We start from the raw sequence: 11989 nt of genomic DNA on the forward strand, positions 1-11989 counted from the left end.
GGCTTATGTGTCTTTTTCACATTAATTTGTAGGATTTTAAAAATATATTCTGCATCTGAGCTCTTTGTCAGTGAAATGTATTGCAAGTAGCTCACCAACTTTGTGGCATGTCTTTTTACTCTCTTTGTGGTGTCATTTGACTAATGGAATGTCTTAATTTCAATGGAATGATAGTTATGATAAGTACTCTTGTGTCCAGTTTAAAAATTCTGTGCCTACATCATAGTTATAAAGATATTCTATATTATTTTCTAGAAGACAGATGTATAATTGACCACAAATTAGTTTTTGTGTATTGCATTAGGGTTTTTCAGAGAAACAGAACTAATCTATAGCAAATATATATAGCACATATATGTATATATATACAGAGAGAGAGAGAGAGAGAGAGAGATTACAAGGAATTGGCTCATGTGATTATGGAGGCTGAGAAGTCCCAAGATCTATAGTCAGCAAGTTCGAGACAGGCTCAAGACCCAAGGACAGTTGATTTTTCTGTTCAAGTTTGAAGTCAAGAAAAGACCAATGTCCCAGTTCAGACAATCAGACAGAAGTTCCCTCTTACTCAGCCTTTGTATTCTATTCAAGTCTTCAATTGGTTGGATGAGGCCCACCTATGTTAGGAAGGGCAATTTGTTTTATTCTGTCTACCAATTCAAATGTTAATCTCATCCAGAAATACCCCAGGATAACATTTGAACAAATGTCTGGGCATTCTGTGGCCCAGTTAACACATAAAATTAACCATCACATGTTTAATGTGAGGTAGGGGTCAAGATTTACATTTTCCATATTATATATTGCAGTTCATTCAGTGTCATTTGATGAAAGTTATCCTTTCCTCCAGTGCTTAACAATGCACGTTTATTGTAAATCAGCAATCCATAATGCATGGGTCTGTTTCTGGGATCTTTCTTTGATTCCATTGGTCTCTTTGGCTATCCTTGGATTAGTATCACACTAAATTACTATGACTTTATAACGTGTCAATATTTAGATTTTATAATAAGTTTTGGTATTTAGTAGACAGAGCAAAGTCCTCCAGATTGGTATTTTTTCAATAATGTGTAAGTTATTCTTGACTTTTTGTGTTTGTATATAATCTTTAGAATCAGCTTGTCAAGTTCCATGAAAGGAAGGAAGAAGGGAAGGAGAGAATGAAGGAGGAGTTTTGTTTAGGATTGCATTGTAATTATAGGTCAGTTAGAAGAGAATTGACATCTTCCTAACACTGAGTCTTCCAACCCATGACCATGGTATATATTCCATTTATTTATTTAAAGATCTCAGTAACATTCATCATGTATTGGATTTAAAACTTCCATTTTGTAACTGTTTTTTTGCTGATTAAGAAATGCAACTGAATTTTGTATATTGTCATATCCAGAACACTTGATGAACTCATTTATTCCTTCCAAAATTTTTATATATGGACTCTTTTAGATTTCCTAAATTACAGTCATGTTGTCTGTGCATGACAGTTTCATTTCTTCCTTTCCAATTCTCTACCTTTTCTTTCTTCTTCCCTTCGTTCCTTCCTTCCTTTTGCCTTCCTGCCTTCATCTTTTTATTTTCACTGGCCTGAGACCTACAGTCAAATTTTAAAAAGATCTGGGGCTTCCTAATCTCAGCTTCAGCTTCAAAGAGAAAGCTTTCTATACTCATCATTATATTTTATGTTTGCTATATGTTTTTTATAAACATATTCTAACAAATCAAGGAAGTCCCCTTCTGTCTCTTCCCATTTAATAAGGGCTTCTATTATAAATAATTTTTTTCTTCATCTATTAAAATAATCATATGATTGTTAGACTTTATTCTCTTAATGTGGTAAATTACATTAATTGATTTTCAAATATTATACCAATCTTTCATTTCTGGAATACCTTAACTTGTATGTAGTATATTATTATTCTCATATATGGTCAGGTTCTTTCTTCTTTAAATTTTTTTCAGTTATGTCAATGAGTTACATTGACCTATATTTTTCTTTTCCCATAATGACCTTGTCGGGTTTTGATATTAAGGTTATACCAAATCTTAAAATGACTTGCAGAGTATTCTCTCTTTTTTAATTCTCTGGAAGACTGTGTTGGATGGATATTATTTTCTTCACTAGTGAAGTTATCTGGGCCTAAAATTTTCTTGGTTGGAAACATTTTGGAAGATTTTAAATATGAATTTTATTTATTTATTTCTTATTTATTTATATTGAAATCTTCAAGATGAGGTTTTATCTGAATACAGTAAGTATTGTGGTTTAATAATCTGTACCTGATAAATCAAATAATTCAAATCATATTGATCTATTTGTGTTACCTGTTGTTTCTATTTCTTACTCATAACGTATTTTTTTCGTGCATCTGGTTATCTTTGTGTGTGGATATTGTATTTCAGCAATTGTTGTAATAATCTAAGGCCCAAAATGATAAAAATCTTACTCTAGAGAAGATTTTATTTGCATTGGTCAGGCCCATAAGAGTGCCTCCTGGCCAGGTACAGTGGCTCACGCCTGTAATCCCAGCACTTTGGGAGGCCAAGGCAGGTGGATCACGAGGTCAGGAGTTTGAGACCAGCCTGAACAACATGGTGAAACCCCGTCTCTACTAAAAATACAAAAATATTAGCCAGGCGTGGTGCTGCGTGCCTGTAATCCCAGCTACTCAAGAGGCTGAAGCATGAGAATCGCTTGATCCTGGGAGATGGAGGTTGCAGTGAGCTGAGATTGCGCCATTGCACTCCAGCCTTGGCAACAGAGTGAGACTCTGTCTCAAAAAAAAAAAAAAAAAAAAAAAAAAGTGCTTCCTGTCTGTTACCACCATAATATTTGTTCAGAGCTTACAGTTCACTAGTCCACCCAGATGATGCAAAGCCAAGCTACAAGACTTTGTAAGGGCCAGTATATTTTTCGATTACAATTACCCTGAAGGTATAAACATTTGAGGTTCCCAGCATACTATGGGTGATGGTTTGTCAGGAAACACTCCACCCCTTTTGATGGGCCTTGGGCTCTGATTTCTGTTACTATAGTGCCTTGAATGTGCCATAAGTTCCACGCAGTTTAGCACAGGCTTATTACTCAACCACAGATGCCTTCAATAAAAATATAGTTCTAAGTCCTAGGCTTACCTCTCTGGATGCTTCTGTTCTCTTGTAGTATAACCTAGTAATTCCTCACAATTGTATTAATTTTGTGGCCTTTCAGAGATCTGACTTTTTGTAGTTCTTTTCAATGGGTGGGTTGCTCTAAATCATCTAGTCCACCATTACCAGAAGCAGATACACACACACACACACACATATATATATACACACACACACACACATATATATACCTGTTTTCATCAATGGGATATTTGAATAATCATGCAAGAGGATGCAAAGATGAATATGGCAGTCTCCATCTTTAGGGGGCTTATAGGGGGATGCAGAAATGGAAAGAGCCAATTACAAAACCTAATGAGTGTTAACAATGGGGAAATAACGGTGCTAAAAGAACAGATAAGGGATCTAGACTTGAGAGTTCAGGGATGGCTCTTCTTTCAGAATATGATTAATTTCTTTTTATATCAAAAGCCCATTAAACAGAAGAGGAGTTAAATCTCTACTCCAACCTTTGTGAACACAGAAACCAGGTTCAGCTATGAGCCAATTGGAAAACAGCTTCTTTGGAGACTGAGATTTTCTGAGCAAATCACCATGTATCAGCATAGGGACCATAGAAGACAAGATCATATCTGATCTCCCACATCTGACCACCTCCCTGATGAGCTACCACTACTCTTTCTCCCAGTGCATGCGTGCACACACACACACACACACACACACACACAGACATGGAAAGGTACAAGGATATATGGTACAAAAACCTTTGTTAAGGGCAACATGAAGGGTAGAGACCCTGTGTGTAGCTGCAACAGGGGAGGGAAAGATCACTTCCAGCTAGGGTGGCTTCAGAGGCTGAGTGATGAGGGTTGGCCTCTAAGAATGAGCAGGACTAGGACCTCTAGGGGGAATAAGAAGGCAGTTGGCAGGAAGTAAATGACACATAAGGACAATGAGAGGGAAGAATAAGGCATACTTGGGGCACATTGAGTGAGGGCAGAGAAGTGCATGACTAGGTTGAGAATGTGTGTCCTGGGGCTCAATTCTGATGGATGCTGAATGTCAGGATGAAGAGTGCAGGATTTACTCTGTGGGTGGTAGGTTTACCGTCAGCGCCTTCAAGCAGGAGAATGGCAGTTAAAAGCAGGGAAGAGTAAAGTTTAATTTGATGGTAATGTACAAGATTTATCTGAAGGAAGGGGTGGGGCTAGAAGCAGGAAAACTAGAGAAGAGATTATTCTAAGAGTTCAAATGAGAAATGGTGAAGCTCTAAGGTAGTGACAGATTCAGGAGATACAGTGAAGCAGGAAGGAGAGCTTTGTCTGTGGGAGAGGGAGAAATCAGATGAGACCTTGATTTCAAGTTGGGGCAACCTGACCATTTAATAAAGATAGGCCAGTATAATTAATATAAGACCAGGAACTATAGTCAAACAGCTGAGTTTTCCCTCCCTACCTCCTTCTAGGTCCTGCCCATCATCTGAGGCCCAAGTCAAGGTCCTTTTCCTCCTTGAAGCTTTCTCTGTCTATTTCCAGCAAACCTGGCCATTGCCTTCTCTGAGCTCCTACTAGCCCATTGACAGTGGCCCAAAGTCACTGGCCTAGTGACTTTTCCTTTAGCTCTTTCTCCAAGTGGCCTCATGTGAAGAGGCTCTCTGCCTACCCAGAGAGCATATCATTCACCAAGGTGAAAGATCTTCCTCCTCTGATACCTAGCCCTTTTCTCTTAAAGAACACAGTAAAGTGCTAGACATCGGTAGGTCCCTGAGAAATAATTATTGACTCATCAGTGATCACACGGAAGGAAGTTGAGTAGAGAAAATGGGAGATAACATAGGGACACATTGAGATGGTAGTCCTCATTCTAAGACCTAGGTTGGTTCTCAGGCTTAGCAGTAACCAGCTTGTGTAACCTTGAACAGTTTACTTAAATCTCTCTGAGCGTTGGGTTTCTCATTCATCTAATGGGGCAAAGACTCTTTACTCACAGGCTGTTGAGAGGGTACTTGGGATATCCCACTGTCCTACATAAAGCAGCTATCCCGGTGTAGGGCACATGGCAGGCACTCAGTTAATAGTGAGGTTCCCAAAGGTCTCTAGAGGAAAGTATTGTTTCCTTGTGGTTGGCCTTTGTCTCCCTCATCCTGACATACCCCAGTAGATATACAAGAAATAATTATGATTGCCTTTTATTGAGTGCCCAAGATATGAAGATCTTGGTGTGTTACAGAGGTGATGTCAGCACATTAGGAGTGACTTACCCAAGGACACACAGTAGTGATGATTCTGTCTCTGGGGACTCAGAGAGGTCTCCTGACTCCAGTTTTCTGTCCAGACAGAAGAGGCATCCACAGTGCCTTGTGTTTCTGTGTCTCATATACCTGTGCTTCCCAGATGTTTATCTAGAAGATAAAATAATGGGGCAGAAGAGCAACTGATAGTGCAGTGTTTTTTTCCATCTCATAATCTATTGATCTGATATCACTGAAGCTCATATAGTATATATAGTTCCTCTTATTATATTTCCAAATGATGCCTCTAATAGCTATGCAATTTTTTTTTTTTTTTCTGAGATGTAGTCTCGCTCTGTCACCCAGGCTGGAGTGCAGTGGCGCGATCTCGGTTCACTGCAAGCTCCACCTCCTAAGTTCACGCCATTCTCCTGCCTCAGCCTCCAGAGTAGCTGGGACTACAGGTGCCCACCACCATGCCCGGCTAATTTTTTGTATTTTTAGTAGAGATGGGGTTTCACCATGTTAGCCAGGATGGTCTCGATCTCCTGACCTCATGATCTACCCGCCTCAGCCTCCCAAAGTGCTGGGATTACAGGCGTGAGCCACCGCGCCCAGCCAGCTATGCAAATTTTTATTGCAAAATCATGTCTTTTATGGGAAGTTGAAGGAACTATTTGTTGAAGGTCTACTATGTGCTAAACACTTTATATAGCAATTGTTATTTATAATTCACAATAATCCTGATAGAGAAAATCTTACTCCCATTTTCTAGAAGAGAAAACTAAAGCTCACAGAATTTTAGTAACTTTTCTAGGTTGACACAACTAAGAAGTGGCAAAGCTGGTATTTTAGCTCTTGATCTCCACAGTAAATAATTAGACTGGTTGCTATAGTATATGTTATATGGTGACCATGTGATGTCATGCATATAAAGGAATTCAACAACACCTGTTGATGAAGATGATGATAAACATGAAATAATCTCTCTTGGGTTTAGACACCTGGGTTGTGGTGTTCATATGAATTTAGTTAGAGCAAAAATTCAATGTATTGTACTCATTAAAGCCTAGCCCAGCTTTTGCACTACGTTGAAATGCCACCTAATCTGTATATTAAAAGCGCATTAAAACCTAGGTGTGTAGAAGAGCATTCTTGTCTTTTCTTTGCTAAATTTCTATTTTTGGACCTGTGCCATACTGCTTGGATTATTACGAGCTCTCATATGTTAAACAACTAGAACCCCTTTATCGTGACTGTTATTAATTTCTTGCCTATCCTTTTCCATTTGATTTTTTTCAAGAGACCTTTGAAGGAAAATCTACCAAACTTCCAAATGCCAGTGGGGTTGGGGGCAGGAGTGATAAAATTCACAGCTTTACAAGACTGAATCATCCCATCCAGGAATCTGGCATCCTAATTGTCTAATTATCCAACAGGCACATTTCTTTTCAATTATTTCAAAATTCAGAATTTACGTTAGATCTTCAATAACTGCTAAAAGGTGATCTGAAAATAATCAGGCTAAAGACCAAGGCCCTTTTTAACCTGGCCTGTGGAGTGGTTTCTATATAAGAGGTAATTAGTGATCTACCTACTTCAAGTACTATAATGAAGATGAAACAGAAAAAGGCAGTGGGACAATATGATATATATTAAGGAGAGCAAGACTTGAGGTAGCAAAACCAGAAAGGGATCTTCCACCATAGACCAGGAGTGGGGAGTTGTTTGCCTAAAAAAAAGTAGCAAGAGTGGAGATGGAAGAAAAGTGGGAAAATCCAGAGATATTTAGAAGAGAAGGTCAAGATTACTTGGTGGCAGGGAGGAAGAGGGAATGAGGGATGATTCCCAGATTTCTTGCTTGGGCAACAGTGTGGGTTCTGGAGCCATCTATTAAGATAAGAGAAATGAAGAGGAGGGAGTTTTGTGTGTGGAAAAGATCAAGGAAGGATGGTAAAATCACTTGGGACATATTGCATTTGAGGTCCTTTAGGGACATTCAGGTGGATATATCTAATCGTTAATTAAAACGGATCTGAATCAAATTTATACTGAAGTTCATGTAGAAAAATAAACATACAAGAATGTGTTGGAAAAAAGAGAATCTACTTAGGGGGCCTAGCTCTACCAGATATATGAAATTATATATCGTCTATAATTCAACTGGTATATGGATAGCAAGCAGACCAATGAAATAGAATAAAAAGCCCAGAAAGTTTTCCAAGTACATATGGAAATTTGATATGTAATAAAGGTGGTATCTCAAATCCCTAAAGCAAAGATGGACTTTCTGATGCCAGAACAACTGAGAAACCAATTGGAAAAAGAAAACAAAAGATCCATCAATACTTTATGCTATACACAAATATAAACTCTAAATGTAAAGAAAACCATATGAATACTAGAAGAAAACATGGGTGAATGCTTCTTGGACCTTATGTAGGAAAAGATTTCTTAACTACGAATCGAAATCTAGAGGCAATAAAAGTTAAATAAATTTGACTACTTTTTTTAATGCATGGCAGAAAAACACCATAAACAAAGCCAAAAAGCAACTGACAAACTGGAGAGAAAATTGCAACATATATAACAGTTAATGTATTAAGAAAACTTGAAAATTGAGGTGAGAAGGACCAACAACCCACTAGAAAAATGTGGAAAAGACATGAACCGACAATTCACAAAGAAAGAGATTTAAATTGTCCTTAAACAGAGATAAGGCAAAATAAAATGCCATTGAGATATTACTTCTCAACTATCATATTAGTGAACATTTAGAAGTATGTTATAGGTTATGTTGGGAAGGGCGCTGGGAAACAAAACACTCCCCTATATTTCTGATGGGAATGCAAAAATAGGTCTGAGATTCTGGGGAGGGAATAGCCTGGAGATGTAGATCTGGAAGTCATTGGTCTTTACTGGAAATGAATGAGATCAAACAGGGAGACAGAACTTGAGGACTGAGGAGAGAGGAGGCCCAGGACAGAACCCTAGGAACACCGCCACTCAAGGTGGCAGCTCAGCTTCCTGGCAGGCACCACCACCCTGGGCTCTGGAGTCAGGCAGAGAGTCTTGAAAGTGGGCTCTGGAGATCTGGGGCTGAGCGCTCTTGGCAAAGTCAGGTACCCTCTTTGATCAGCTGTCACACCTGGCGACAATGGGCATCAGACAGAGATACCCTGCGAGGATGCTGTGAGATGCGCCAGGTAAAGCACCTGGGGTCAGAAAGCCACCCCCTCCTCCTCTTCTCCGTGACCCCCCTTTGCTACACAAACACACCCCGACGCGACCGTCCCCAGCCTCCCGGTCCTTTGGGGATGGATGGTGAGGTGGGTCAGGCAAGGGGGGCCGAGCTCGGGTGACGCGGCGCTCACGTGACCCGCCGGGCGCCTACGTGGGCACCAGCCCCCGCGCCCGCCCGCCCGCCCTGCGGTCCGGTCCCGGCGCCCGCGCAGAACCAGCTGTCTGAGCTGCCCGGGCAGCGGGGGAGCAGCGAGCGGGCTTCCGCGAGCCGGAGGAGGCACAGGCCTGTCCCGGGTCCCGGCAGGTCAGTGTGAAGGTGGGCGCTGCCGGCGGACCCAGGGAAGGGGTGGAGGTGGCTGGCAGTAGGAGTAGGGAGGAGGCGGAGAAAGGATCCGGGAGACTGGTGAGGAGGGGGAAGCGGAGCGGGCCGGGCGGAGGCAAGGGCGGGGGAGCCTGGCCCGCCTTCTCGACGACCCCCTGCACTGACCCCTCCATCCATTTTAGTACTGGAAATGGGGTATGGGGGAGCAACCCCGCAGTGCAACAGTGAAACGTAGACATATTCTGGAAATAACCCCCTCTCACAATCTGCTCCCATGGAAACATCTGACCTCCACAAAAACGGGGTGGCGCTGGGACAGGTTGCCTCCAGGGGAAGGGGACACAGAGACAAACGCAGTTTGGAAAGCATCCTGGTTTGGTGCCCGAGGCCTGGAAAGAAATGGCGGCTGGGGTGCGGGGGATGTAGGGGAGGAAAACGTTGGGTAAGCAGGGCCTGGACTCAGGAAAGGGAACCGAGTCCCTGTGAGACCACTGACTGCGCAGCCCCTACCCCTGTCTCCTGTCTGTCCGCAGGTCTGCGCGTCTGTTCCGAGCGCTCTGTGAGGCCTAAAAAGGAGGAGCAACCTGTCCAGAATCCCCGCAGGTCTGTGAAGGTTGTTGTGGGGGAGCTCAATGGACAGGGCCCTATAAGGGCTGAGAGTGTGGAGGGCCCGGCCAGGGCCGAATTGGGGCCCCTGCCCATCCCCCACTCACATGAACACACACCTTACCAGGCTGAACCAGTGCAGAGAAGGTGGAAGGGACTGCCAGGGAATGGCTGGCTCACGTGTGTGGGAGGAGTGGCAGGCTACGTGGTGGGCAGAAGGCCCTCTTGGAGGCCCGGCCAGCTTAGGGGAACCTTCACCAGGGGTGAGATGCAAGTACTATCCAGACCTGCATTCCACCCCATGCCCTCAGTCTCCCATGTCTCTTATCTGTCTCCTCTTCCCTCCATTCCCATCCTCCAGGACAGGAAAAGGAGGGGAAATCTCGACATGGAAAAACCCTACAATAAAAATGAAGGAAACCTGGAAAACGAGGGAAAGCCAGAAGATGAAGTAGAGCCTGATGATGAAGGAAAGTCAGACGAGGAAGAAAAGCCAGACGTGGAGGGGAAGACAGAATGCGAGGGAAAGAGAGAGGATGAGGGAGAGCCAGGTGATGAGGGACAACTGGAAGATGAGGGAAGCCAGGAAAAGCAGGGCAGGTCCGAAGGTGAGGGCAAGCCACAAGGCGAGGGCAAGCCAGCCTCCCAGGCAAAGCCAGAGAGCCAGCCGCGGGCCGCCGAAAAGCGCCCGGCTGAAGATTATGTGCCCCGGAAAGCAAAAAGAAAAACGGACAGGGGGACGGACGATTCTCCCAAGGACTCTCAGGAGGACTTACAGGAAAGGCATCTGAGCAGTGAGGAGATGATGAGAGAATGTGGAGATGTGTCAAGGGCTCAAGAGGAGCTAAGGAAAAAACAGAAAATGGGTGGTTTTCATTGGATGCAAAGAGATGTACAGGATCCATTTGCCCCAAGGGGACAACGGGGTGTCAGGGGAGTGAGGGGTGGAGGTAGGGGCCAGAGGGGCTTACACGATATCCCATACCTTTAATGCCTTTGGCCTTCCATTCTGATTTCTCTGATGAGAATATTGCTGGCCCTGCTTTCCCTGGTAGGTATTTGCCAGGCCCAATGCTTTAACCTTAAGCTGATATTTTGCTTTAGATGTCAGTCTCGTTACCGGCAGCCTTTTGACCCAACTACAGCGCTCTATATTTTAGTAGAGGATTTTCACCCATGTGCATGGAAAAGATGTTCATGGTACATTGTAAAAAAATAAAAAATAAAAATAAAAAAAGTTTGCAGAACCGCATATACAGTATCAGCCTGTTTTTATAAAAATGTAAATGTTTGCATAATGCATTTGTGCACAAAGAAAACTCTGAAAGCATGTACACTAAAAAGCAGCCAATGGTTATTCCTGAATGGTATCCAAAAATGAGTTCAATCACCTGCTGGGTAGGTACCTCCATGCCATTCTGCTGTTGTTGTGCCCATCCTCATGTCTTCCCTAGGTGTAACTAGGTGAGTGGGCACTGCTACCCCTTCTCCTGGGTCCTTTACCATCCTATGGCTCCCCCATAGGATGTGATTCTTTTTCTTTTCTTTGCTCTCACTCATCTCTACCTTTTCTTAAAGGATATGTCCTTTTGTCATAACAATAATTTTAAAAACTAAATGAGAAAACAATACATAAACAATTGAACTGTTCAGTGAGCTTATGAGGGTAATAAAGACACTTAAAATTTCTGTTGCCAGAACATAAAATGATAAGTAAAATTCATATTGCCTCTGAGACTAACAGCTAGAGGTATCAACCTGGCCGTTATAACAAATCCATTGCTGTAAGGGTCAGTCTTGCCATCTGTGAAATGGGGATAATACTTATCTCACAGGACTGCCCAGTGGATCAAATGAGGTATTGAACATGTGAGCTGTCCTTACAGGAGCAGGACCCAGCACCCTGTCAGACACTTAAAAGAAGAGCTGAAGGTAGGTTTCACCTGTCCCCAGGAACAACTCCAAGCAGCTGAGTAGAGGGTGCCATCCTTCTCTGGATACTATCATATCTGCTGGGCACTTCTGTTCTGCTATGCCCTGTATATGTACTGTCTGCTGACAGCCACTGATATAATGGTGTACTCATGGTGACAAAGCCCTTCTGATTCCCTACAGTCCCCAAAGGGCCACAGTCCCAATTGCAGGTGGTTCTACTCTAGGGCTTCTTGGAGCCCACTGTATTACACAGTTCTTAGCAAAGTAGCCATTAACATTTTTAGTTCATTTTATATTTGCTTACAGCTTCATTTCTCTTCTTAGGATTTGAGACATTTTGGGTCTACTTGGGACTGTGTCCTGAGTCTAACCTATTGACTAGATAATGAACTGTGTTTGAACCAAACACCCTACCCCAGTACCACAGGTGAACCCTATCTAAATTTTTGTACCTTTCTAAGTGTGAGTTTTCTCTAAAAAGCCTCATTGACTGGCCTACTATACAAAATCAAGGGACTTATCCGTACATAATCACAGAGATAACCCTA

The 11989-nt window shown here is 42.6% G+C and overlaps 1 protein-coding gene across 1 annotated transcript; it reads left to right on the plus strand.

The window, feature by feature from the left end:
- Positions 1 to 8724: 8724 nt before the first annotated feature.
- LOC129025221 (transcription elongation factor A protein-like 3) lies at positions 8725 to 10582 on the plus strand. The gene is given in 4 exon segments (XM_063659995.1): positions 8725 to 8882; positions 9434 to 9503; positions 9868 to 10416; positions 10418 to 10582. Coding segments are annotated over 2 exon segments (552 nt in total). The 5' UTR covers positions 8725 to 8882; positions 9434 to 9503; positions 9868 to 9894; the 3' UTR covers positions 10448 to 10582.
- Positions 10583 to 11989: the final 1407 nt, after the last annotated feature.

The sequence above is a fragment of the Pongo pygmaeus genome, chromosome X (assembly GCF_028885625.2).
Source record: "Pongo pygmaeus isolate AG05252 chromosome X, NHGRI_mPonPyg2-v2.0_pri, whole genome shotgun sequence".
Taxonomy (NCBI): Eukaryota; Metazoa; Chordata; class Mammalia; order Primates; family Hominidae; genus Pongo; species Pongo pygmaeus.